This window comes from Eretmochelys imbricata, chromosome 3 (genome assembly GCF_965152235.1).
Source record: "Eretmochelys imbricata isolate rEreImb1 chromosome 3, rEreImb1.hap1, whole genome shotgun sequence".
NCBI classification, from domain to species: domain Eukaryota; kingdom Metazoa; phylum Chordata; order Testudines; family Cheloniidae; genus Eretmochelys; species Eretmochelys imbricata.
The window spans coordinates 7635909-7662553 of record NC_135574.1 but is presented as its reverse complement, the minus strand read 5'-3'; the positions used below and the strand labels follow the sequence as shown (position 1 = coordinate 7662553).

General features: G+C 41.4%; 1 protein-coding gene across 2 annotated transcripts in view; it reads left to right on the top strand.

The window, feature by feature from the left end:
* ELP3 (elongator acetyltransferase complex subunit 3) overlaps positions 1-26645 on the top strand; it is a 133236-nt gene that overhangs the window by 35915 nt on the left and 70676 nt on the right. For both annotated transcript variants that reach the window (XM_077812338.1, XM_077812339.1), the window contains exons 8-9: positions 8957-9118; positions 11489-11615. In XM_077812338.1, coding sequence (XP_077668464.1) covers positions 8957-9118; positions 11489-11615 — 289 coding nt within the window. The remainder of the gene's footprint in view (positions 1-8956; positions 9119-11488; positions 11616-26645) is intronic.

The window sequence follows — 26645 nt, the reverse complement described above, 5'->3', positions numbered from 1 at the left end:
GAGCCTGCGTCCACTGACTCAGGCCAGCTGCTGGTATTTTTTTTTTTTTAAATCCTCGTGTAAACATGCTTACTGGCATTTCTCTTGAGCCAGATTGGGCGTGGCAGGAACCATTTGAAAGTGGAATTGGGGAGCCTGTGAGGAAAAAGCCTAAAAACTTGCAGAGGGTGAACTGTGGAAATAGCTATATCTTTGGGGCTTCTTCCAAAGTGCACTGCTTAGAACTGAGTGCACAGGGAATAAACCAACGCTTTCCAGGACACCCTCAGAGGGGCTTACCTGGGATACTGGGCCCTCACAGTCTCCTGACATTGTTTACTTCTCTCTTAACTTGACTCTGGACTCTTCCGTGCACGCCACCCCCCCCCCCCCCTCCGATTTGCTATATTGCCCTTGGTGGTTGTTATTCCTTCCTTCCATCCCCTCTCCTAACATTGTCACTCCTCATTGCCCCTGTTACACTGCTCATCCTCCTTTCATCCTTCTCTGACCCTCAGTTCTCCTTCTCTCCACTCACTCCTCTTTTACTCAAACTTTTCCTTTTCCCCACTTGAAACCCAAATGTTCCAGCCAAAATCCCCTAAAACAAGGGCTTTTTTTAATCAATACAATTAAAATATATAAGCAAATGTGACACACAAAGCATGGAATTCACCTGCTATGGGCCTGCACCTGCCTTGATTGCTTTGCTTGTACATTGTCTCCTTATCTTGTATCTTTTGTCATTTTAGCTTGTAAGTGTTCTAGGGGTGAGGGATAGCACAGCGGTTTGAACATTGGCCTGCTAAACCCAGGGTTGTGAGTTCAATCCTTGAGGGTGCCATTTAGGGATCTGAGGCTTTGAGCAGGGGGTTGGACTAGATGACCTCCTGAGGTCCCTTCCAACCCTGATATTCTATGATTCTGTGACGGGGCTGTCTTACTACAGTTGAACCTTGCTTTTTATAAACACCAATCTTGTTATAAACCATTTTCCCGATGAGGAAAAAAAGTTGTATAGTGAAAGTGATGACTAAGAACAAACCAACACCCTTTTGGGTTCCAATGCCTTTCATACACTGGAAATCACAGTGTTTTGAAAGACAAGAAGAAAGCGAGGCAGTGCACTATATTGCACTTACGTACCATACCTACTGTAATTTTGAGATGTTCAATTTTATGATCTTTTTGATTTTTATGGACTCAATCCCCATTTAGTTAATAAAATAGGAGATGTGCATAACACAGAATGTGGAATTTCCCTCTGTGGTTCTTGCATCAAGTCCATAACTTTTGATTGACTAGAGCATATCTTTTAAAAAGTCACACATTTAGGAACAAAGAACGCTGGCCATGTTGATCGGGTGGAGGACTCTATCCTGGAAAAGGGCTGGGGGGTTCATGGTGGATAACCAACTGAACACCAGTTCATAGTGCAGTGCTGTGGCCAAAAGGGCTGTGATCCTTAGATGCATAAACAGGGGAATCTTGAGTAGGAGTAAAGAGGTTATTTTACTCCTGTATTTGGTACTGTTTATGCTGCTGGAATACTGTCTGGACACAATTCAAGAAGGATGCTGATAAATCTAAGGATTTGGAGAAGAGCCACAAAAATGATTAAAGGGTTCAAAAACATGTCCTGTAGTGGAAGACTCAAGGAACTCAGTCTGTTTAATGACAGGTTTCAGAGTAGCAGCCGTGTTAGTCTGTATCCGCAAAAAGAAAAGGAGTACTTGTGGCACCTTAGAGACTACATTGGTTAGTCTCTAAGGTGCCACAAGTATTCCTTTTCAATCTATTTAGGTTATCAAAGAAAGGTTAAATGGTGACTTGATCCCAGTCTATAAGTACCTACATGAGGAACAGAAATCTGATAAGACTCTTCAAACTAGCAGAGAAGGGTATAAACACAATCCAGTGGCTGGAAGTTGAAGCTAGACAAATTGACTGGAAGTAACGTGTAAATTTTTTAACGGTGAGAGTAATTAACCATTGGAACAATTTACCAATGGTCATGGTGGATTCACCACCACTGGATAGCCTTAAATCTAGATTGGATGCTTTTTTAAAAGATATGTTCTGGTTCCATCAGGAATTAAGTCAGTGAAATCTTATGACCTGTATTAATATAGGAGGTCAGACTAGGTGATCACAGTGGTCATTACTGGCCTTCTCTATTAAGTTTTTCCAGTGGTCATCACTTAACCTCATTGTTACAAAATTGTGCCTTAGGAATTTGAAGTTCTCTAGTTTCAGCTTCCAGCCATTGGATCTTGTTCTGTCTTTGTCTGCTAAATTAGAATCCTTTGCTATCAAATTGTCTCCCTGCTTAGGTATTTATGGACCAAAGATCAGGTCACCTTTTAACCTTCTTTCATAAACTGAATAGCAAAGCAGTCATGGGCTCCTAGAAGAATAAATAGAAGCCTTGATCATTAAACTCCTTACCACAGAACATAAATCTCATGGTTACTGGCTAGGTGAATGCTCTGATGCATTGACTGTACTTTGAAATAGAAATACTGCCAACTTGTTTTAATATTGACTAATTGAAAAAAATCTAGTATCTGACAGAGAACCATAAAGACAGTATGTCCTGATTTTTTTTCAGTTCCTCACCTTTTCTTTTTAGAAGGGTTTCTGTGCTCCACAGTACATGGTTTTTGTTGGCGTCCCATGAAACCCTTTTCCACTTGGTTCTCAAAAACTCAGTTAGATTCCAGAATTCGTCACTCGGGTACCTTTATTTGGCATACAGCCACACTATGGTCAAGCTGGCCAGGCTTGTACATGGTCTGGATGCAAGGTACATCACAAATCTAAAGTTACACAGTGAAACTTTTTTCCTTATATACATGTTTACTAACCTCTTCATTCCTGACTATACATTGCATCACGTGCTTCGTGACTCGCTTATTTATGTCTCTGGAACCAGTCCCTGTACAGCAGTGGCTCTCAAACTTTTTTACTGGTGACCTCTTTCACATAGCAAGCCTCTGAATGCGACCCCCTCTTATGAATTAAAAACACTTTTTATATATATATATATTTAACACCATTATAAATGCTGGAGGCGAAGCGGGGTTTGGGGTGGAGGCTGACAGCTCACGATTCCCCATGTCATAACCTCATGACACCCTGAGGGGTCCCGACCCCCAGTTTGAGAACCCCTGCTGTACAGCATGCTCTGTCCCTGTGCTGTTCATGTATAAACTGATCTCTACATTCCAGGTTTATTTTGTCCATTGTCCCTAGTACCAAGTATGCTGCTTATCTTAGCTAGACTGACTCCAGAATAATGCCTGTTACATGCTTATTTAAAACTTAGAGTTCCATTCATCTTCCCAGTCATGCTTACTGAGAAATGAGGTCTATCTTATGTCAAGTTACTCATGTCAAGTTAGGCCTACGGTTTTATAAGAGTCTTTTCAGCAATGGAGACACAACACCAATTGCTGTCAAATGCATAAAATAAAATGAAAAACAATTAAAAGTTAACTGTTTTCCTTTTCTGCAACTCTAGGTGTTGCAGTTAACTCATGGGTACAGAACTTCCAGTGAGAAGTGTAATTCTTCAAGTTATTGGTGTCCTTTAGCAACACCTTCTGTACAGTAAAAGGGGTATATAAATCTAGCATGGCTTTAAACCATGTTCACGTGGGTCAATTTCCATTCTTCTTGTAGATGTGTTTGGTTTCCATTACATTATAATCTTTTGTAGTTCTTAGTGTGACTCTGTCAACTTATTTTCTGTTTCTTGATGACTTCTGATGTGTCTGACGTAATAGCTATGGATCAACTTATATTAATTTATCCTCCCATGATTGTCTGATGTTTTGTTGTTTTTCTGTGTATTTTGAAACTTAGTAGTCTTTTGTCTATGTTTGCAGGGTTGAAAAGATACTTCCCTCTACTCTTTTTATTTATGGCAGCTCACAATAGATTGGAGACATGGCAGACACTTCCATCTGCTGTAGAATTGACCATACCAGATTAGACCAGTGTTCCATCAAGTCACTGTCATGCCTTTGACAGTAGCTTATACCTGATCTTTTTTTAAGGAAGACAAAGTAAAGCACAATACACCAGATCAGCCTGTAATATGATGCTTGGGCTTTGACTACCTCTCTCTTGGCACGTATAACTACAAATGTTATTGGCTGTAAAATTACCTAGCCCTTGATGCTCTGATGCTACTGTCCGTCAACCAGTGCTGTACTTTTCCAATGAAACAGTTCTAGGAAGTAGTTGATGAATCAAAGGTTTCAGAGTAACAGCCATGTTAGTCTGTATTCGCAAAAAGAAAAGGAGGACTTGTGGCACCTTAGAGACTAACCAATTTATTTGAGCATGAGCTTTCGTGAGCTACAGCTCACTTCATCAGATGCATACCGTGGAAACTGCAGCAGACTTTATATATACACAGAGAATATGAAACAATACCTCCTCCCACCCCACTGTCCTGCTGGTAATAGCTTATCTAAAGTGAGTATCAGGTTAGGCCATTTCCAGCACAAATCCAGGTTTTCTCACCCTCCACCCCCCCACACAAATTCACTCTCCTGCGGGTGATAGCCCATCCAAAGTGACAACTCTTTACACAATGTGCATGATAATGAAGTTAGGCCATTTCCTGCACAAATCCAGGTTCTCTCATTCCCTCACCCCCCTCCAAAAACCCACCCCCATACACACACAGACTCACTCTCCTGCTGGTAATAGCTCATCCAAACTGACCACTCTCCAAGTTTAAAACCAAGTTTTAACATCTGGGGGTGGGGGAGGGGTAGGAAAAAACAAGAGGAAATAGGCTACCTTGCATAATGACTTAGCCACTCCCAGTCTCTATTTAAGCCTAAATTAATAGTATCCAATTTGCAAATGAATTCCAATTCAGCAGTTTCTCGCTGGAGTCTGGATTTGAAGTTTCTTTGTTTTAAGATAGCGACCTTCATGTCTGTGATTGCGTGACCAGAGAGATTGAAGTGTTCTCCGACTGGTTTATGAATGTTATAATTCTTGACATCTGATTTGTGTCCATTTATTCTTTTACGTAGAGACTGTCCAGTTTGACCAATGTACATGGCAGAGGGGCATTGCTGGCACATGATGGCATAAATCACATTGGTGGATGTGCAGGTGAACGAGCCTCTGATAGTGTGGCTGATGTTATTAGGCCCTGTGATGGTGTCCCCTGAATAGATATGTGGGCACAATTGGCAACGGGCCTTGTTGCAAGGATAAGTTCCTGGGTTAGTGGTTCTGTTGTGTGGTATGTGGTTGTTGGTGAGTATTTGCTTCAGGTTGCGGGGCTGTCTGTAGGCAAGGACTGGCCTGTCTCCCAAGATTTGTGAGAGTGTTGGGTCATCCTTTAGGATAGGTTGTAGATCCTTAATAATGCGTTGGAGGGGTTTTAGTTGGGGGCTGAAGGTGACGGCTAGTGGAGTTCTGTTATTTTCTTTGTTAGGCCTGTCCTGTAGTAGGTAACTTCTGGGAACTCTTCTGGCTCTATCAATCTGTTTCTTTACTTCCGCAGGTGGGTATTGTAGTTGTAAGAAAGCTTGACAGAGATCTTGTAGGTGTTTGTCTCTGTCTGAGGGGTTGGAGCAAATGCGGTTGTATCGCAGAGCTTGGCTGTAGACGATGGATCGTGTGGTGTGGTCAGGGTGAAAGCTGGAGGCATGCAGGTAGGAATAGCGGTCAGTAGGTTTCCGGTATAGGGTGGTGTTTATGTGACCATTGTTTATTAGCACTGTAGTGTCCAGGAAGTGGATCTCTTGTGTGGACTGGACCAGGCTGAGGTTGGTGGTGGGATGGAAATTGTTGAAATCATGGTAGAATTCTTCAAGGGCTTCTTTTCCATGGGTCCAGATGATGAAGATGTCATCAATATAGCGCAAGTAGAGTAGGGGCGTTAGGGGACGAGAGCTGAGGAAGCGTTGTTCTAAATCAGCCATAAAAATGTTGGCATACTGTGGGGCCATGCGGGTACCCATAGCAGTGCCGCTGATCTGAAGGTATACATTGTCCCCAAATGTGAAATAGTTATGGGTAAGGACAAAGTCACAAAGTTCAGCCACCAGGTTAGCCGTGACATTATCGGGGATAGTGTTCCTGACGGCTTGTAGTCCATCTTTGTGTGGAATGTTGGTGTAGAGGGCTTCTACTTCCATAGTGGCCAGGATGGTGTTATCAGGAAGATCACCGATGGATTGAAGTTTCCTCAGGAAGTCAGTGGTGTCTCGAAGGTAGCTGGGAGTGCTGGTAGCATAGGGCCTGAGGAGGGAGTCTACATAGCCAGACAATCCTGCTGTCAGGGTGCCAATGCAGGATTAGTATGTTGTTCAGAGGTATTTTGGAAATATTCCTTGAGTCGGAGATGTCGAAAATAGGATTCTAGGTCACCACAGAACTGTATCATGTTCGTGGGGGTGGAGGGGCAGAAGGAGAGGCCCTGAGATAGAACAGCTGCTTCTGCTGGGCTGAGAGTGTAGTTGGATAGGTTAACAATATTGCTAGGTGGGTTGAGGGAACCATTGCTGTGGCCCCTTGTAGCATGTAGTAGTTTAGAAAGTTTAGTGTCCTTTTTCTTTTGTAGAGAAGCAAAGTGTGCGTTGTAAATGGCTTGTCTAGTTTTAGTAAAATCCAGCCACGAGGAAGTTTGTGTGGAACTGTTAGTTTAAAGGGAGACAGTGAGGTTGATTGAGGGGAGATCTCAGCTGCCTTGTAAGTGGCTGTAAAGATGTCCATTTCCCTTTATAACTTTACAAGTTTTGTGACACTCTTTAATTAAATGTTAAGTTCAAAGTGAAATAGATTTATCCTTTTGCAAACAGGAGTGATGCTAAAATATCCTATTGTTCTCTTACTTTGTTTTAATTTCTCACCTTAATGGGAGGAGAAAAACCTCTTCTCTCTCTAGCATTCTTATTTCCCTTGCATCTGCATGTTTCAGGGAATAAAGAGCAAGAGTTTTTACTAAAATTATTTGCAGTAGAATGCTGAGTGGCATATACTTCTGCCTTCTGTTTCTCCTTGCAAATTAACAAATAAAAACTGCAGTATCAATGAATGATTCTTGTTTTAAAATGGCCTACTCAGTATGAGCATTGTTTTTGTTTTGTTTTGTTTTTTTAATCTTCATAGAATAGTTACTTATATATACAAGAGACATTGTAGCCAGATGCTTGGCTGATCAGCATAATTCTATTGTAGAAATAGAAAGCTGCTAAACATAGAGCACAGGCAGTGACCAGTATTAGTCCTTTCCTTCCATGCATGTTGTTGTCACTGCCTTTCATTCCTTCTAGACATAAAACATGTGCAGTCCCAGAGAGGTTTGTTGGGAAAAGTACGATTTTAGTCCTTCCAGTTGGCTATGAATTGGCAATAGCTGGCATTTGTAGCGTAAGATTCCAGCCAGTGAAAACTGACACTGACCAAGAAAATTCAGCTAGTTCTTTTCCAGAAGAACGGTGATACTGTTCTGGGAGGGATCTTGGAAATTAGGGGAGGGGGAGCTAACCAGATGATTTGAAAGGTGTGTTGATATTCAAAATTCTGATGTAGGCATTGCCAGTTATGAATCCTGAAACTGCTGTATTAAACATCTCCCTGGTTTTAATCCCTGGGATTGCCCTCTTTGATACTATAATATCCATTTTATTTTTTTTCACTATTTTAACTCAGCCACACTTTTATTTATAGCATATGAGGAGTTAAGCAAGACAGTTTCATTAGCTATCATGCTGCACTGGAATCATAACAGTATTTTTGTAACCACTGTAGTTAGGAGTCTTCTGGTGTTCGTTATATTCAGCAGTTCATAACTTTGCTATGAATTTGCTTCAAGAGAGAAAAATAATTTTTGATTCCTTTCTGCTTCTCCCTTTTTATTTTTACACAATATTGAAGGTGGCTTATTCTTTAATATGCATATATGCCCTTTGATATGGGACCATTAGTTATTTGTAAACAAGGCCAAGATTTTTTTTCTTTTTAATTCTTACAAATCGGAATTCATTTCACAGTGGGTTTTTAAGACAACATTTCCTAATGTCTGACAGTTTTTATCTAAGTATCAATAGTAATGTTACTTTTTATTTTTATCCTGTGCCCCAAGCCACTGAATTAAGCTTTGCAGTAACTTAATATTACTCTCTTTGTTGGAGGATTTTTGTAACACCATATGTCAGTGAGTCAGTGTTGTGCATCTAGTCCGTTAAAGAAAAAGAGTTGAAATGAGGCTCCCCTGAGCAATGTCAGATGTAAACGAAGCTCAGAGCATTTCTCAGTTCCAGGAGGAGAGATGCTCTGTGGATTTTTGCATAGACTGCCTACAAGTATCTGGCCTTATCAAAACATACCAACTAAATCTGTTTTAAGTCATGTTCTTGCACTCTGCATTACTGCCTCTTGGAGCTCAACTGTGCTCCTTGGGAACAGGAAACAAGTGGATTATACAGAGCATTAACTAAACTAAGATTTTGTAGAATTCAGAGAAACATGCACCTCAATTACCTGAATAGAAGTATTAGCTGGGTATGTCAGACTGGCTGTTATGGTGTAAGGGCACCCCTAACTCAGCTCATCTTTTTATTTCCCATCTTGACTTTCCCTTCTTATATAGGCCCCACTTTTCACTGCTGCTAGCACAAAAGGGCTTGATCAGTTCAGGGGATATCTTCCTCTTCCCAACAAGTATTGTTTGAAAGAAGCCTTGTGAGCCAGGGATATTCCACTTTCTTTAATAATAAAAAATAAGTAAAACCTTTATTGTAGATGTATATAACTATGTATATTCACACTGTGACAGTGTTGGGTCCATTCTGATTGCCAGGCTATAGTGTGTTTCTCTTTTTCCTGGTTTTAGTTGAGGAGGAAATTGTAAAAAGTTGACACTTGGAAATCTTTGGACTGTTTTGAACAGTCTGGGACTGTTTTGTGATCGTAACAAGGAGCTTGTTTTTGTTCACAGATACTCAGAAAGAAGCCTTACAAAGTGTGTTGGGATCACCATAGAGACCAGGCCTGATTACTGCTTGAAGCGACACCTGAGTGACATGTTGTCATACGGCTGCACAAGGTTGGAGATTGGAGTGCAAAGTGTCTATGAGGACGTAGCCAGAGATACCAACAGGTGAGAAGAATATTTCAGAGTAAAGCTCAATGTGACTGCTTATTGTTTGTCTTGTGGAGTACTCTATAAGGCACCTGGAAACAAATACTTCAGAGTGCCAGCCTAATTCTGGCACAATTTGATAATGATATTCCTGTTCCATAAGTATTTTATAGTGCTGGGTACTGTCTTTTATAGCTCTATAAATATATGCACGCTTATAAGGTAAGTAGGATGTGTCCAAACAAACATCAGAGTCCTTGTCCTGAGAAATTTACAATTCAAAGACTTGAGTAGGTACATGGTACATTAAAATCTGTACAAAATAATCTAAAGAGGTACCATATGTTCAGGAAGTATGGCATTAGGTCATGGTGGTCATTCCTGAAGGATTTTAAAGAAGAGACAGGGCACTTGGCACATACAGAGTGTGAGGCAGGTCAGGTATGTGTTTATAATCGGCACTCATCGCAGTCTGTTTTATAGCCAGAAATTAAACCTGTTGATTCTTGAATCAGGATCATTCTACATATACAGTACTTTCAGAGGCTGGGAAGTGTACAAGTAAGAACTTCTTGACAACTTCTTTGTGGCCCTGGATCAGTGACGACAAAATCACTGCCAAAGCACCTAGAATGCTACGGTTCATATTCTTGTAACCTGCTGGGGAGAAATGTGCTTCATACTGTTGCAGAACTGGGGATCCTGTTAACTTCAGAACACTTTTGTTTTTGGAGATTTATATAAAGCTTACCTTCACCCTTATCCCGCACACCAGTTATTTACCTAAGATCTTTAATAAACCAATGGCATAAGTAATTACAGAGGAATGGGAATATGGTTTGACTGGCTTAAAAAAACTACCTTTTACCAAACTTAGAGGTAATAATTGTGCAGTAATTGAAAATGTCAGACATTTTCTTGTGGAGACTTGACATTTGAGTCTGAAGCCAGTTTCCCTCCCAAAGATTAGTCTTATTGTGGCTGATGCATGAAGGTCCAAAATTTCATTGCTACATGAGTACCGGATTCAATGGCTGACCGGATGACCAAAGCTGTAATGTTCAAGAATAACTTTAGCCTATCGAGCAAACCAAGCAGTCAAGTAAACTAAAAAACTAACCCTTACACAGCACTTTTCAATCTTAGATGTCAGAGCTTTACAAAGATAAATAGCAATGTATTGTACTTAAAAAAAAAAAAAAAAAAAAAAAGTAGCCATGTCACCTGATTCTTAGCTCAGGTACATTCATTAATGCTGATTTCTGCCACAGTCTTCAAGCTTATCAAGCCCACTTATCCCTGTGTTTTTCTACAGACTCTTTCACAGCTGTTGTGCCTACTCAGAGATGGATCTTTCAAAGTCAGTATCCCTGTTATCCACCTCTGATCGGTTTTTAGTTCCCATCCAGTTTTGTCCATCAGATGAAATGATTTTTTGCAGCATCTCTAAATTGCATGTCACTGCTGTTTTGAAAGTTTTCTAGTGAAACTGCAAATGGAGTTTCTGTTGCTGGCCCTGAAGAAGAGGAGTGTAATAGGTAGCTGTTTCTTTTATACAGAAGGAACCTTTTTTTTAAGATTAGCTTTTTAAAGCTTTTGGCACTTTTGAAGATGCTTGCAATATGCCTAAAAGGTTCTGTGCTCTATTGTAGTCCACTCATGCAGACATCTCCTCCCCCCACAACTTCCATGTTTTAAAATATCCCTTCAGCTCTCTAAAACAATGAATTGAAGTCTAATTTTTGAGCTGATTGGTCATGCTAGTCTCTCCTAAGGTGGTTCTGGTTTACTTCCATTCTTCTTTTAGCATGTAGGGGTGAATTTTTGTTTTAAATGTTCATATTTTGCTTGTAGCTAAATGTCAGATTACAACCAATTAGGCTAAATGTTTGGAAATTACTTTTCCATTATGTAGTGTGAGTCATTAGTGGGGCTGTTTGAGTGTTTCCAATTGCCGCAAGGCAGAAGAATATTCACAGATAAGTCCAGGCATCAAGTAGTTGAGTTATTGATGCAGCTCAGATCCCTCCTCTAATAAGGAAACGAAATGACTCTTTTTTGCCTCCCCGCAGCCTACTCAAAGTGCCATATAATTTCGCCATAGAACAGATTTATAAAAACATCACAATATTTTACTAATAAAGTAAAACCACAGTCATAAAACTAGACACAAAAATATAAATGAGGGGAATCTTATGTAGTGGAGGGAAAAGAAAAGGCCCTAAATATAAGGGGAACAGTTCTTTGGTGATGGGGGTGCGTTGATGGGGGTGGTGGTTGTGAGGGTGGGGGCTAAGATGGATATCTAGATGGAGTGAGTTCTACACTGGAAGGATTGCAATTTGTGAAGTTGTGTAGGTTTTTTTAACCAGTTTTTCTTCTTTCCAGGGGACACACAGTGAAGGCTGTGTGTGAGTCATTTCACGTAGCCAAGGATGCAGGGTTTAAAGTGGTGGCACACATGATGCCTGATTTGCCGAACATGGGGCTTGAAAGAGATATTGACCAGTTTGTTGTAAGTATGGCTTAAAATAACCCTGCTTTTGTTTTGCCTTAGTGGATCTAACACTCCTGTTTTGTGGCTTTGCTAGTGGTTATCTTACAGGCCAGAATTTCTTCTTTAGGACATGTACTTTAAAATTCAGGTGAAGAGGAAGGATGAGGAAGATTTGTTGAACTACTTCATCCAGAAAATGTTATCCCTTCCTTGTGAAAGACTGAATCACTAAGGTCTCTGTGGAAGGTGAAACACAATGTTGCCTTTCTGACATTCATTAAGGCTTTTACTTTTTTGCAAGGTGGTTTTCTTTCTTTGGATTTAAAATTGTATACATATTGGAAGCAAAAGCATCTTGTCTAGAAAGCAGTTACACAATAGTATGTGTGTACAGAGCATATAGGGTTTCTTCTTCGCCCCAGTGCTATTCAGTGTCTTCATCAAAGATTTGAAAGAAAATATAAAATCATTGCTGGTAAAGTTAGCAGATAACACAAAAATTGGCAGAGTAGTAAATAATGTTGGAAACAGCAATCTGAATCACATGGAAAACTGGAAAAAGAAAAGGAGTACTTGTGGCATCTTAGAGACTAACCAATTTATTTGAGCATAAGGTTTCGTGAGCTACAGCTCACTTCATCGGATGCATACTGTGGAAAGTGTAGAAGATCTTTTTATATACACACAAAGCATGAAAAAATACCTCCTCCCACCCTGCTCTCCTGCTGGTAATAACTTATCTGAAGTGATCACTCTCCTTACAATGTGTATGATAATCAAGTTGGGCCATTTCCAGCACAAATCCAGGTTTTCTCACCCACCCCCGGGCCTAATAACATCAGCCACACTATCAGAGGCTCGTTCACCTGCACATCCACCAATGTGATATATGCCATCATGTGCCAGCAATGCCGCTCTGCCATGTACATTGGTCAAACTGGACAGTCTCTACTTAAAAGAATAAATGGAGACTGGGAGTGGCTAAGTCATTATGCAAGGTAACCTATTTCCCCTATTTCCACAGTATGCATCCGATGAAGTGAGCTGTAGCTCACGAAAACTTATGCTCAAATAAATTGGTTAGTCTCTAAGGTGCCACAAGTACTCCTTTTCTTTTTGCGAATACAGACTAACACGGCTGTTACTCTGAAACCTATGGAAAACTGGGTTTACTTGAACAACATATGTTTTAATACAGCCAAATGCAAAGTCATACATCTAGGCACAAAGAATATTAGGTCACACTTATAGGATGGGGTGAACTGGATTTTCGGAAAGCCATGACTCAGAATAATGACTCTGTGGTCATGGTGCATAACCAACTGAGCATAAGCTCACAGTGTGGTGTCCTGGCTAAGAAAACAAATACATTGGATGCATAAACAGCAGAACATTGAGTACAAGTATGGAGGAGCTGCTACCACTGTTCCTGGAATACTGTGTCCAGCTGTAATGTCAACATTTCAAAAAGGATGTTGATGAATTGGAAAGGGTTCAGAAAAGAGCTACAAGAATGATTCTGACATCTGGAAAACCTGCCTTCCAGTGGGAGACTAAAGAAAATCAGTCAATTCAGTTTATCCAAGAGAAGATTGAGGTGATTTGATCAGTCTATAAGTGCATGGGAGGAGAATTCTGCTAGCAGAGGGCTTTTTAATTTAGCAGACAGGCATAATAGGAGCCAGTAAAATAAATGAATTCAGGCTTAAAAGATGTGCAGGTTTTAAAAAGAGAAAGTACATTGGTGCAACTTACTTAGGTATGTGATAGATTCTTCATCACTTGAATTCTTTAAATCAAGAATGGATGTCTCTTTCTGAAAGAGAGCCTCTAGCTCAACCACAATATATGGATTGGGTACAGGAATCATTGGGTGAAATTCTATGTTTTTTTTTTATGCAGGAGGTCAGCAGAGATGAGCGTTCTGGTCCAAGGTGGGAGGAGGGAGATTTTATTCTCTCTTCCAGTGCCTCTCTTCTTGGTGGTACAGGTGGCTATGGAGGGGTCCAAGCAGCAACACCCTGAGGCTACCCCTTCTGATAAGGGAAACAAGCAGCACAACCTTCCAGGGAGAAAGTTTTTTCTTCCTCTTCCCTCCAGTTCCGCTTCCGTCCAGTTCAGGAACTCTGGTTCTCGAACTGTCAGGCCCTCCTGGCCAAATATGCTAAATTTATGGATTTTAGAGACAAACTTCCTGCTGAGGATAACACCTTCTTCCAGGCTTTAGTTGATGAGGGCAGATTGATGGCCAAAACTTCCCTCCATGTTATGGTGGATGCGGTAGATACTGTATTGAAGGGGGATGGCTATAGTCAGTGTTATGAGGAGAGACTCTTGGTTTTAATCATCAGGTTTCCCATGAGAGATGCAGATTACCAATTAAGATCTGCCCTTTGACACAATCAATCTATTTCACAAGACCACGGATGAGTCTCTCCGTTCCTTCAAGGACTCAAGGAAAACGTTACGCTCACTTGGTATCTATACACTTGCCCCCAAGAGAAAACAATACAGATTGGGTATAAGGTGAGACCACCTCCTTAGCCATTCTATCACAAAGTCCTCAGGATCCACCATGTAAGAGACAGGATTTATAGATCCAGGAACCCAGCCTCTACATCATCTCCTGCCACTTTGTACTCTGACCCCCACGCAAAGAGTTTTTTAATGAGACTGTCGAGACGTGCATTTCTTTATTGATGCCTTTTCATTCCCCTCCTCAGATATTTGGAGGCTGCCGTATTCAATTTTCCAAAAACTGGAGGGCCCTAACGACCGACATATGGGTACCAGAAGTTATTCACAGAGGCTATTTCATCCAGTTTCTGGCAAAACTCCTATCCACAGAAGCCCTTCCTGGTTCCTTTTTAGGGACCACTCTCACAAAGACATTCTACACCAGGAGGTGGACTCTCATCTTTTCAGGGGAGCCATAGAAAAGGATCTACCTCAACATCAACGGAAGGGATTCTATTCCCCTTACTTCCTGATCCGCAAGAAGAATGCAGGGTGGAAGCCAGTTCTCGACCTATGACAACTGAATTGTTAATCCAAACGCTAGAATGCTGCATGATTTCCTCTGCATCAGTCATTTCCTTCTTACAGGAGGGCACAGGGTTCACGGCTCTTGACATGAGAGTCACGCTTTCCCGTAGTCATTCACCCAGCCCACAGGATGATCTGTAAGTTTCATAGAATCATAGAATATCAGGGTTGGAAGGGACCTCAGGAGGTCATCTAGTCCAACCCCCTGCTCAAAAGCAGGACCCATACCCAATTAAATCATCCCAGCCAGGGCTTTGTCAAGCCTGACCTTAAAAACTTTTAGGGAAGGAGATTCCACCACCTCCCTAGGCAACGCATTCCAGTGTTTCACCACCCTCCTAGTGAAAAAGTTTTTCCTAATATCCACCTGAACCTCCCCCACTGCAACTTGAGACCATTACTCCTTGTCCTGTCCTCTTCCACCACTGAGAATAGTCTAGAACCATCCTCTCTGGAACTACCTCTCAGGTAGTTGAAAGCAGCTATCAAATCCCCCCTCATTCTTCTCTTCCGCAGACTAAACAATCCCAGTTCCCTCAGCCTCTCCTCATAACTCATGTGTTCCAGACCCCTAATCATATTTGTTGCCCTTCGCTGGACTCTCTCCAATTTATCCACATCCTTCTTGTAGTGTGGGACCCAAAACTGGACACAGTACTCCAGATGAGGCCTCACCAATGTCGAATAGAGGGGGACGATCACGTCCCTCGATCTGCTCGCTATGCCCCTACTTATACATCCCAAAATGCCATTGGCCTTCTTGGCAACAAGGGCACACTGCTGACTCATATCCAGCTTCTCGTCCACTGTCACCCCTAGGTCCTTTTCCGCAGAACTGCTGCCTAGCCATTCGGTCCCTAGTCTGTAGCTGTGCATTGGGTTCTTCCGTCCTAAGTGCAGAACCCTGCTCTTATCCTTACTGAACCTCATCAGATTTCTTTTGGCCCAATCCTCTAATTTGTCTAGGTCCCTCTGTATGCTATCCCTGCTCTCCAGTGTATCTACCACTCCTCCCAGTTTAGTATCATCCGCAAATTTGCTGAGAGTGCAATCCACACCATCCTCCAGATCATTTATGAAGATATTGAACAAAACCGGCCGCAGGACCGACCACTTGACACCGGCTGCCAACTAGACATGGAGCCATTGATCACTACCCGTTGAGCCCGACAATCTAGCCAACTTTCTACCCACCTTATAGTGCATTCATCCAGCCCATACTTCCTTAACTTGCTGACAAGAATACTGTCCTTTGATCAAAACCATTACCAATTCAGAGTCCTTCCTTTTGGACTGACCACAGCATCTAGGGTCTTTACAAAGATTTTTTTTTTTTCAGTGGTGGCAGTTTGGATGAAAAGAGGGATTGACAGTTTTCTCATACCTCAACTATTGGCTCCTGACAAGCAACTCCTATGAAGAAGTCCAGTAGGCAACCTGTGTTTTGTTCAGGTTTCTGCCTCCCGTGGCTGCCTGTATCAACCACAAAAAATCCATGCTGACCCTCATGAGGTACACACTCACAGAGGCAACATTGGATTTGATCACAGCAACAGCATATTTGCCTCTTGAGATTTCAGGCCATTATTTCTCTCATGTACCAAGTCCGTATCAGACCCCGGACATCGATCAGAACTTGTTTTGCCCTCGTTCGCACATGGCCCCATGCGCACACGTGACGCCATTTGCCATTATCGTCTACAGCCTGGCTTCTCTACATCTACTCATCAGAGAAGGGCAGCAGGGTGACAGTTTCGGTCAAAGTTTTGGACTCTCGTCTGGTGGATGAAACCGGAGATGATTCAGGTGGGGATCCCTTGCCTCACGCTGACTCCCAAGGCAACCATCATTACTGATACCTTTGTGATGCTGACATACTAGCTCAAATCAAAGCCATACGCCAATTCACTTGTGTGAATATATCAACGAGATATTGAGTGGACTTGGAGGCATAGGACTATTGACTTGCATGTGGATATCAAAGAAATATTATTTTTGTCTTCACTTACCTATACCCTGTTTACTATTGCATTTCATTATGTATACCCTGTACTTAATTAACTCTAGAGCAAAGGTGTATTTACTTGATGTTTAAACTTCATGAAAACTAATGAAAGATTGTTTGGATTGCCATAACTAAATGCATTATGTATGTATCTGTAATTGGATTGCCCATCAAACGGGATTGGAGCCATGGAACTTGAAATGAAGAAGCATGCTAACTTCAAAGCATAGGTCACTGGGTTTGACAATGGGAAATCCACAGACCCAGTCTGTGTTTAGTCAACAAAGGAAGAGCCCATGCTGAGATGGAAACTCTTGCCAGATTGCTTTCTGGGAAAAATAGCTATAAGGGGATGATCCTGTATCTCTGGGTTGATGGATTCCAATAGGGTAGAATACTGAGCAATTAGACAGAGATCCCAAGAGCTATTATACCTAACCCTAAGAAATTTATGGAAAACTAGGAGATTACTACATCTCTGCTATCGTATTGGATTTACAAACTTTGACTCACCTGTTAATGTATTTTACTTGCTTTAACCTCTCAGTAACTCATTTCTTTTCTTTAGTTAATAAACATTTAGTTAGTTTACTAGAGAAATTGGCTGTTAGTGTTATCTTTAGTGTGAAAACAAGAGTATCCATTGACTGGGATAAATGACCAACCCTTTTGGGGTTGGGAGTAACCTAATGGGAGGTGATTTTTGGTTTTAATAACCTTTAATCACAAAGTCTAGTTTGTCTGGGTGGCAAGATGCACTTGAGAGCCTAAGGGGACTGTTTCTGACTCCGTGGTAAGACTAATACAGTAATCCCAGAGTACACATCTGTTACTGGCTTGATGAAATCTGATTATAGAATATACTACCAGTTTGAGGTGTCTGCCCTGTTTTCTGACCACCTGACCTGAGATTGGCACACTCAGTTGTGAGCTACTCTAGACAGTGTGACATCCTCCCTCTTAGCTTGGGGAACTCACGTGGGCGACTGTACAGCACTTGGCATCTGGACCTGCAGGAGTTCAGAATGGACATCAGTTTACTAGAACTCAGGACAGTCCGTCAAGCCTCATGTCTTCCTCCCACTCAGACGATCCAGACATGTCCAAATGTCAGACCACATGAGACAATTGTATTTTGTAGAAAGAAGCAGGATTGAATGAGACTCTTACCTCTTTGCATGGAGACAGTCACGCTCTGAAATGGGTGCATCAGCCAGTGCATAACCCTATCAACAGCACACTCACCAGTGCCGCAGAACTCCCTAGCAGGCAGCCTAAGCAGACATTTTTCCACAAATGGGAGATTCATAATTCAGCTCTCAACATCTTTGCCCAATAAGGAGAGCTGGCCTTGGACCTTTTTACCTCTCAGGCAAACAAGCAACTTTCCCAGTACTGCTCCAGAGCAGCCCTGGAAAAGGGCTCAATGGGAGATGCCCTTCTAATGTCATGGAAGGATCTCCTCTAGTCACATGCTCTATGGCCCATCTGTCTATGAAGATGGCCTTCTAATAACTATAGTATCAGCCAGAAGAGACAGTGAGCTAGAGTCACTCATGGCAGACACACCATATGCTGTCTTCCACTACAAATAAAGCTGTGGGACAACAGTATTACATTCAGCTAACATGTCTCTGTCCTTGCACTCATGCCTGTTTGAGTGCTGCTTGTTAATCTCCCATGTGTGGATGCACGTAGGGACCATCACTCGAAGAAGACCTGGAGGTTACTAATCTATAACTGGAGGTTCTTTGAGGCGTGTGGTCCCTTTCTGTATTCCACTACCTGTCCTCTGTCCCATCTGCTGTAGATTGTTTGGTCTGCGGTAAGAATAGAGACTGGAGAGGTGTTGGCCCTCACCACCCTTCAGTTCGGAGTGCAAGGATAGCTACGATGCATATTCAGACCAGCAGACACGTCGTGAAAAATTCCAGATGAAGCACATGGCGCGCATGCGTACCCATATATGGGATATAGACAGGAACCACACATTTAGAAGAACCTCCTGTTAAAGGTGAGTAACCTCCATTTCCCAGTGACTGAAAGAGGAACAATGAACATGCCTTCAGGAAGATATCTAAGCACCTTGCTCGTGTCACCAATGGAGGTATTAACTATAGTAACTTCTCCTAGGAAAGTAATGAGTTACTGGTAGTCCCACTGGTGAATTAAGGATATTGGATGTTTCTGCAATTTGAGCTGGTAATCATACTTGTAAGTATAACACCCCAACTATCCCTACTATTCCATCAGTATTTCCTTCTTTTGAAGTGTTGCCCGTCGTTCTCAGCCAGTAGTCTGGAGGCTTTTATATTATAAACACCTGTGTGGTGGTGGTTTTAAAAGTATTTTTCGATATTCCCATTTTCTTGTGAGACAAACTGTTTTCCTTAAGAATTTCTGAATATTTTCTATTTTAACTTTAATGCATTGACTAAACTGGGAAGGCTCTGGCTTTTTGCCTTTTTTTCCCACTATGGCAAACTGTAATATCTTTAAAATGTTTTTTAGACAAAAATGATATACAAGACTTATTTTTCCTTCATTTCTTTTTCTCATTTTCTATCCAGGTTCTTATACTGGTGCCTGTCACCAGAATATGTTAATAAAATACTACTACAAACACTTTTTGTTTGTTCTTTTCCCCCCACTGCGTAATATGAATAATTTTAAGAGTGATCCTGTTTTCCTCCCATCACATCCATGTCATCATGCCAGGAATTCCAGGAGATGTACACACACTGGTTGTTCTTGTTGGCAAGTGTAAATGTAATAGCTAAGACCAACAACCCCCAGAGCCTACCCTAGCAGTGGGACTGATACAATAATTAGAATAATAGCTGGAATAAATCAAGCAGTCAGCAGGAATAAATGGGCTTCTTACCAGAGCAGACACCTCATTCTGTGGAATGCGATTAAACACTCAGCTTCTCCTTTGTAGCACGAGAGATGAGTTGATGGGAGGGGTAAATGAATGGGGGAATCATGAATCACACTTGCCAACACGTATACTGAACAGAACTTAAGGTTTAAGCAAAAGATTTAGGAGTCTGAAGTATTTGGAATTGTATTTCTGGGAATTTCTCATTCTGCTGTTTTGTGAGCTACTGAGTAGAAACTGACTGTAATTTAGCAGACTCTGTCCATACTAATATGACTAATTGTAGTTCAGCTAGTATAATTTTATGGAACTAAACAAAATGCAGCCATTGTAAGTATGTTCTCAGGCTGTTAAAATGTCATTGCCTGATGTATATTACAGAGATGTGCAAGTTAAACTTCCTTTCCTAATGGAACTTTTCTGCAAACAATCTGCAGATATATTCCCATTTTAACATTATATTTTATCTTTCCACTTGATGCTTTTATGTTCTGTGGTTGAATTGTGCCGTAGGCTAGCGGTCTGATGAAGTACAGATGTTTTGTGGTGCTTCCACCACTGAAGAGAGAAGAGGAGTTAATCCCAAGTAATGAGGTGGGAGGTATATGATTATCCTGTGAAATGCTATTATTATAACTTTTTAGCTGCAGACAAACTTCTAATTATTTTTTCCAAAGAGCTTACAGTTCCCACAAGGTACCTGAAATTCATAAATAATTAAAAGTATTAGGGCTCTCAATTAATTGCAGTTAACTCAGGCAATTAACTCAAAACAAATTACCTTGATTAAAAAAATAGTGATTAATCACACTGTTAATAATAGAATACCAATTGAAAATTATAAATATTTTTGGATGTTTTTCTACATTTTCAAATATATTTATTTCACTTGCAACACAGAATACAAAGTGTACAATGCTTTATATTATCTTAGATTAAAAGTATTTGCTCTGTAAAAATATAAACAAAATGTGACAAAGTTCCTCCTCTACCTTGGTGGGTCCTGCACTTATTGGCGAATTTTGCTCGCCTCAGAGAGTCACAGTAGCCCTCAGTTTCGTGCTCAAATCTGCTGTTCGCTCAGATAACCACATCACTGGCCAGCATGGGGAAAAGGAAGGAGAACAATCCACGCAGTCTCTGCTGGTCCACCTAGTGGTTCAGGGGACAGGCCAGGGACCTTCCCCTCTGGTGGGACCCACAGTCCAAGTCAACTCCTCCTGTATCCAATAGGGAGTTGAGGGGGTGGGGGGAACCCAGACCCACCCTCTACTCCAGGTTCCAGCCCAGGGCCCTGTGGATCACAGCTGTCAATAGTGTTTTGTGTAACACCTGTGTGACAACTACAACTCCCTGGGGCTACTTCCCCATGGCCTCCTCCCAACACCTTCTGTATCCTCGCCACAGGACCTTCCTCTTGATGCCAGATAGCGTTTGTACTCCTCAGTCCTCCAGCAGCACACCCTCTCACTCTCAGCTCCTTGTGTGCACCTCACTAACTGGAGTGAGAGCCTTTTTAAACCAGGTGTCCTGATTATCCTTAATTAATTCTAGCAGCCTAATTAGCCTGCCTGCCTTAATTAGTTCTAGGAAGTTCCTGAGTGTTCTGGAATAGTCCCTGTTAGTTTACCCAGGGAAAAGGGACCTGCTTAACCTGGAACTAATGTATCTACCTTCGACCATTCTTTTGTAGCCATCTGACCTGACCCTGTCACCAAAAGAAATAGTATTTTTTAGTTCACCTCAGACAAGTAATGTCATTCAATCTCTTTATTGTGAAAGTGCAATTTACAAATACAGATTATTTTTTTTTGTTACATAACTGCACTCAAAACAAAACAATGTAAAACTTTGGAGCCTACAGGTCCACTCAGTCCTACTTCTTGTTCAGTCAATAACTAAGACAAACAAGTTTTGTTTGCATTTACGGGAGATAAGGCTGCCTGCTTCTTATTTACAATGTCACCTGAAAGTGAGAACAGGCATTCATATGGCATTTTTATGGCCGGCGTCGCAAGGTATTTATGTGGCAGATGTGCTAAACATTTGTATGCCTCTTTGTGCTTTGGCCACGATTCCAGAGGATATGCTTCCATACTGATGATGCTCGTTTAAAAAAAAACGCGTTAATCAAATTTGTTACAATTCTCTCCCAAGGAATTCAGTATGTCTCCTGCTCTGTGGTTTTACCCACATGCTGCCATATAGTTCATGTTATGGCAGTCTTGACCCAACACATGTTCGATTTAAGAACACTTCTCCTGCAGATTTGACAAATGTAAAGAAGGTACCAATGTGAGATTTCTAAAGATAGCTACAGCACTCAACCCAAGGTTTAAGAACCTGAAGTGCCTTCCAAAATCTGATAGGGCCGAGGTGTGGAACATGTTTTCAGAAGTCTTAAAAGACCAGCCCTCCAAGGCAAAACCAACAGAATTCGAACCACCAAAAGAAAATCTGTTGGTGGCAGCTGACTCAGATGATGAAAACGAACATGCTTCAGTCCGCACAGTTTTGGATAGTTATCGAGCAGAACTTGTCATAGTATGGATGCATGTCCTCTGGAATGGTGGTCGAAGCATGAAGGGGCATACAAATGTTTTGTATATATGGCACGTAAATACCTTGCAATGCTGGCTACAACAGAGCCATGCAAACGCTTGTTCTCACTTTCAGGTGACATAAATAAGCAGGCAGCAGTATCTTCTCACATGTAAACAAAACTTGTTTTGCTTTAGTGCTTGGCTGAACAAGAAGTAGGACTGAGTGGACTTGTAGGCTCTAAAGTTTTACATTGTTTATTTTTGAGTGCAGGTATATAAAACAAAATTCTACATTTGGAAGTTGCATTTCATGATAAAGAGATTGAACTGCAGTATTTGAGGTGAAATGAAAAATACTATTTTATTTTTTACAGTGCAAATATTTGTAATAAAATAATAGTATAAAGTGTACAGAGTACACTTTGTATTCGGTGTTGTAATTGAAATTAATATATTTGAAAATGTAGAGAACATCCCAAAGTATATAATAAATGGTATTCTATTATTGTTTAACAGTGTGGTTAAAACTCCGAATAATTGAGATTTAAAAAAAATCTTACATTTAATTTTTTTTAATAATTTGACAGCCCTAAAAAGAATATAGGTCTCCATCAGAAGCCTTGACACAATTAATAAAAGATTGCTAAACCAGCTAATAAACTTTGATTTTATTGTTTTGGGGACTTGGATTACTGGTGCGTTAACTGTAGGTTCTAAAACTTTTGGTAGGGAAAAAGGTTTCCTTTTTAAATTGTACTAAACATCCCTTCATTGAAACATTCTTGGCAGGTGGTACACATTACAGCTGAAAGGTTTTTGTCTCTCTTCCATGCACACATCTTCAAAGACAGAACAGAAGGTGTTTAATGACCTGTCTTTCAAAAATAGTTACTGGAGCTTTATTCAAAGACTTAGTAAACTTCAGAAATAGTGATCACTGCAAATTGCAAATAATTGCAGTCATGAACTATGAACAATATAATGGTAATTTTTGTTAAGTCTATTGACACTAAGGAAGTAGGTATTTTTAGAACCTTTTTTCTGAGGTAATTGAGTTTCTATTTCTTTACAGATGAAATCCTAGATATAGAGCTAGTGTGTACGCACACTTTTTCATCTTTCCATGTTGTGTGCATGTAACCCCCAATGTCTGTACGTAAATCAACTTGCATGTGCTCAGTGGGTATCTGCTGCAACTCTGAGAATACTTTGGCCAAAAAAAAAAGCTATATTCTCCATGGCTACACACATGTGGCACTGGAAGTAACTCCATCTTCCTCTAAAGTACAGGCCCCCTACCTGTTGATATACATTAAGAGAATAGCTGAATCAGTAGAAGGAACTTATAAACCTGACTTAGTCTGCTGTATGGTGGGTGAAGCGCTGTCCATAGGCACACAATCCATAATGTGATATCCACGTAGAAAGCTGTGCTATTGCTATGTTAAGGTTTCATGGTTAAAATCAGTCAGGAAATACAAAAGATTAAGGTTCCAATAATATTATTTTGGCTACCTTGTATGGCCCTTGTGTTGAGGTGTACATTTTACTATATAAAGTGTAAATAAATGATTTTGTCACACTTAGAATCATAGAATATCAGGGTTGGAAGGGACCTTAGGAGATCATTTAGTCCAGCCCCCGGCTCAAAGCAGGACCAATCCCCAACTAAATCATCCCAGCCAGGGCTTTGTCAAGCCTGACCTTAAAAACCTCAAAGGAAGGAGATTCCACCGCCTCCCTAGGTAACGTATTCCAGGGATTCACCACCCTCCTAGTGAAAAAGTTTTTCCTAATATCCAACCTGAACCTCCCCAGCTGCAACTTGAGACCATTGCTCCTTGTTCTGTCATCTGCTACCACTGAGAACAGTCTAGAGCCATCCTCTTTGGAACCCCCTTTCAGGTAGTTGAAAGCAGCTATCATATCCCCCAGTTCTCTCAGCCTCTCCTCATAACTCTTGCTCCAGCCCCATAATAATTTTTCTTGCCCTCCGCTGGACTCTTTCCAATTTTTCCACATCCTTCTTGTAGTGTGGGGCCCAAAACTGGACACAGTACTCCAGATGAGGCCTCACCAATGTCGAATAGAGGGGAACGATCACGTCCCTCAGTCTGCTGGCAATGCCCCTACCTATACATCCCAAAATGCCATTAGTCTTCTTGGCAACAAGGGCACACTGTTCACTCATATCCAGCTTCTCGTCCACTGTAACCTCTAGGTCCTTTTCTGCAGAACTGCTGCCGAGCCATTTGGTCCCTAGTCTGTAGTGGTGCATGGAATTCTTCCGTCCGAAGTGCAGGACTCTGCACTTGTCCTTGTTGAACCTCACTAGATTTCTTTTGGCCCAGTCCTCCAATTTGTCTAGGTCCCTCTGTATCCTATCCCTACCCTCCTCTGAGTTTCTACCTCTCCTCCCAGTTTAGTGTTATCTGCAAACTTGCTGAGGGTGCAATCCACACCATCCTCCAGATCATTAATGAAGATATTGAACAAAACCGGCCCCAGGACTGACCCTTGGGGCACTCTGCTTGATACCAGCTGCCAGCTAGACATGGAGCCATTGGTCACTACCCGTTGAGCCCAACAATCTAGCCAGCTTTCTATCCACCTTATAGTCCATTCATCCAGCCCGTACTACTTTAACTTGCTGGCAAGAATACTGTGGGAGACCGTACCAAAAGCTTTGCTAAAAATCAAGGAATAACACGTCCACTACTTTCCCCTCATCCACAGAGCCAGTTATGTTGTCATAGAAGGCAATTAGATTAGTCAGGCATGACTTGCCCTTGGTGAATCCATGCTGACTGTTCCTGATCACTTTCCTCTCCTTTAAGTGCTTCAGAATTGATTCCTTGAGCAGCTGCTCCAGGATTTTTCCAGGGACTGAGGTGAGGCTGGCTGGCCTGTAGTTCCCCGGATCCTCCTCCTTCCCTTTTTTTTAAAGATGGGCACTACATTAGCCTTTTTCCATTCTTCCAGGACCTCCCCCGCTCACCATAAGTTTTCAAAGATAACGGCCAATGGCTCTTGAATCACATCCGCCAACTCCTTTAGCACTCTAGGATGCAGTGCATCCAGCCCCATGGACTTGTTTGTCCAGCTTTTCTAAATAGTCCCGAACCACTTTTTTCTCCACAGAGGGCTGGTCACCTCCTCCCCATGCTGTGCTGTCCAGTGCAGTAGTTTGGGAGCTGACCTTGTTCGTGAAGACAGAGGCAAAAAAAGCATTGAGTACATTAACTTTTTCCAGAAAAAAAAATCATGATCACATCTATATGATAAATTGCATGGTTATGTGATAAATTGATATGAGGCTTTGATTACCTCATCTGAACTCTGCCCACTAATTCATTATTGCTGGCAATATTTCTAACACTTAAAATCTCTGAGCAGCCTCAAACAGTTGCCAAAAAAAACCCCACAACCCAGCTGCCATAAAAATATTATCTTCATTCTCCAAAATGAAGACTTTTCTCAAAAATAACACTAATCTAAGCCTGAGGCTGGCAATCTTCAGACCTAGTTTTGAGGTCTGATATCTCAAAGATAGAAACTGGAGCTTAATACTATTGCAAAGGGGAAATGGTTGGTTGGCTATTGAGATATCACTCACTTCTAGCCCTGGAAGGCCTGAGCAGATCAGATGTGCATTGTGTATAAAACAGCCAAACCTCAACATACTCTTATTGGTTCTTCTCCTTGTTTTCTGTTGTTCATCTAATAGATTCTAAACTCCTTAGAGCAGGGGTCTTGCCTCCTGTATTCTGTGCAGTGCTTAGTATTTTGCCTCACCCAAATTTCTTCACAGTAGTTTTTATGAATCTAGAAAGGCATGGTGGATGCAAAGACCATCTGTACATGACTCCTCCAACTACACCAAGGGTTCCAATAAATAGACAAGCATGAGACTCTTCTCCCACCCAGTCTGAAAGATCGCCCTGCCATTTAGCAATCCCCAATCAACCATGCACTCCTGTGGGATTGGATAGTTACCGCACCTCTATTCAACCAGTGGTTCTCAATCCCACAGGCACAAGATTAAGCTTTTAGTGTACCACTAAATCTCTTCTTGATGTCATGATGGGGTAAGTTGAGTCATGAAATACAAAACATTAGGAAATTATTTTTTTATAAGACAGGTATGGAAGAGACATGTCACTCACTGCTTCCTTTCAAGAGTGGCTGTCCAAAACCATATCCCTGGGATTAGGATTCTGTGCAAGCATGGAAAGGTCTCACCTAGAAGGGTCAGTCAACAAAACTGTTGCTGAGTTGCTGGTCACAGGTGTGTTTTTTAGGGCAGAAGGAACTGCTTTTAAGTAACAGGTATTACAGAACATCTTGAAGGAAGGTAAGCCTGGCAGAACTTGCGAAGATCTGCTCTTAGGGGAACAGAGTTGTACTATTCTCAGTCTTTGGGGAGAGGAGGTGAATATTCTTGGCAAAAGTATAAAAGCCAGTGTTATATACCTGGGAAAGCTGAAGGTGCAGCTTCAGAGTAAGTTGTGAGGGGTTTTGTCACAAGAGTTCTTGGAAACTGCTTAATAAATGTAGAGACTAATTTGGAGCAC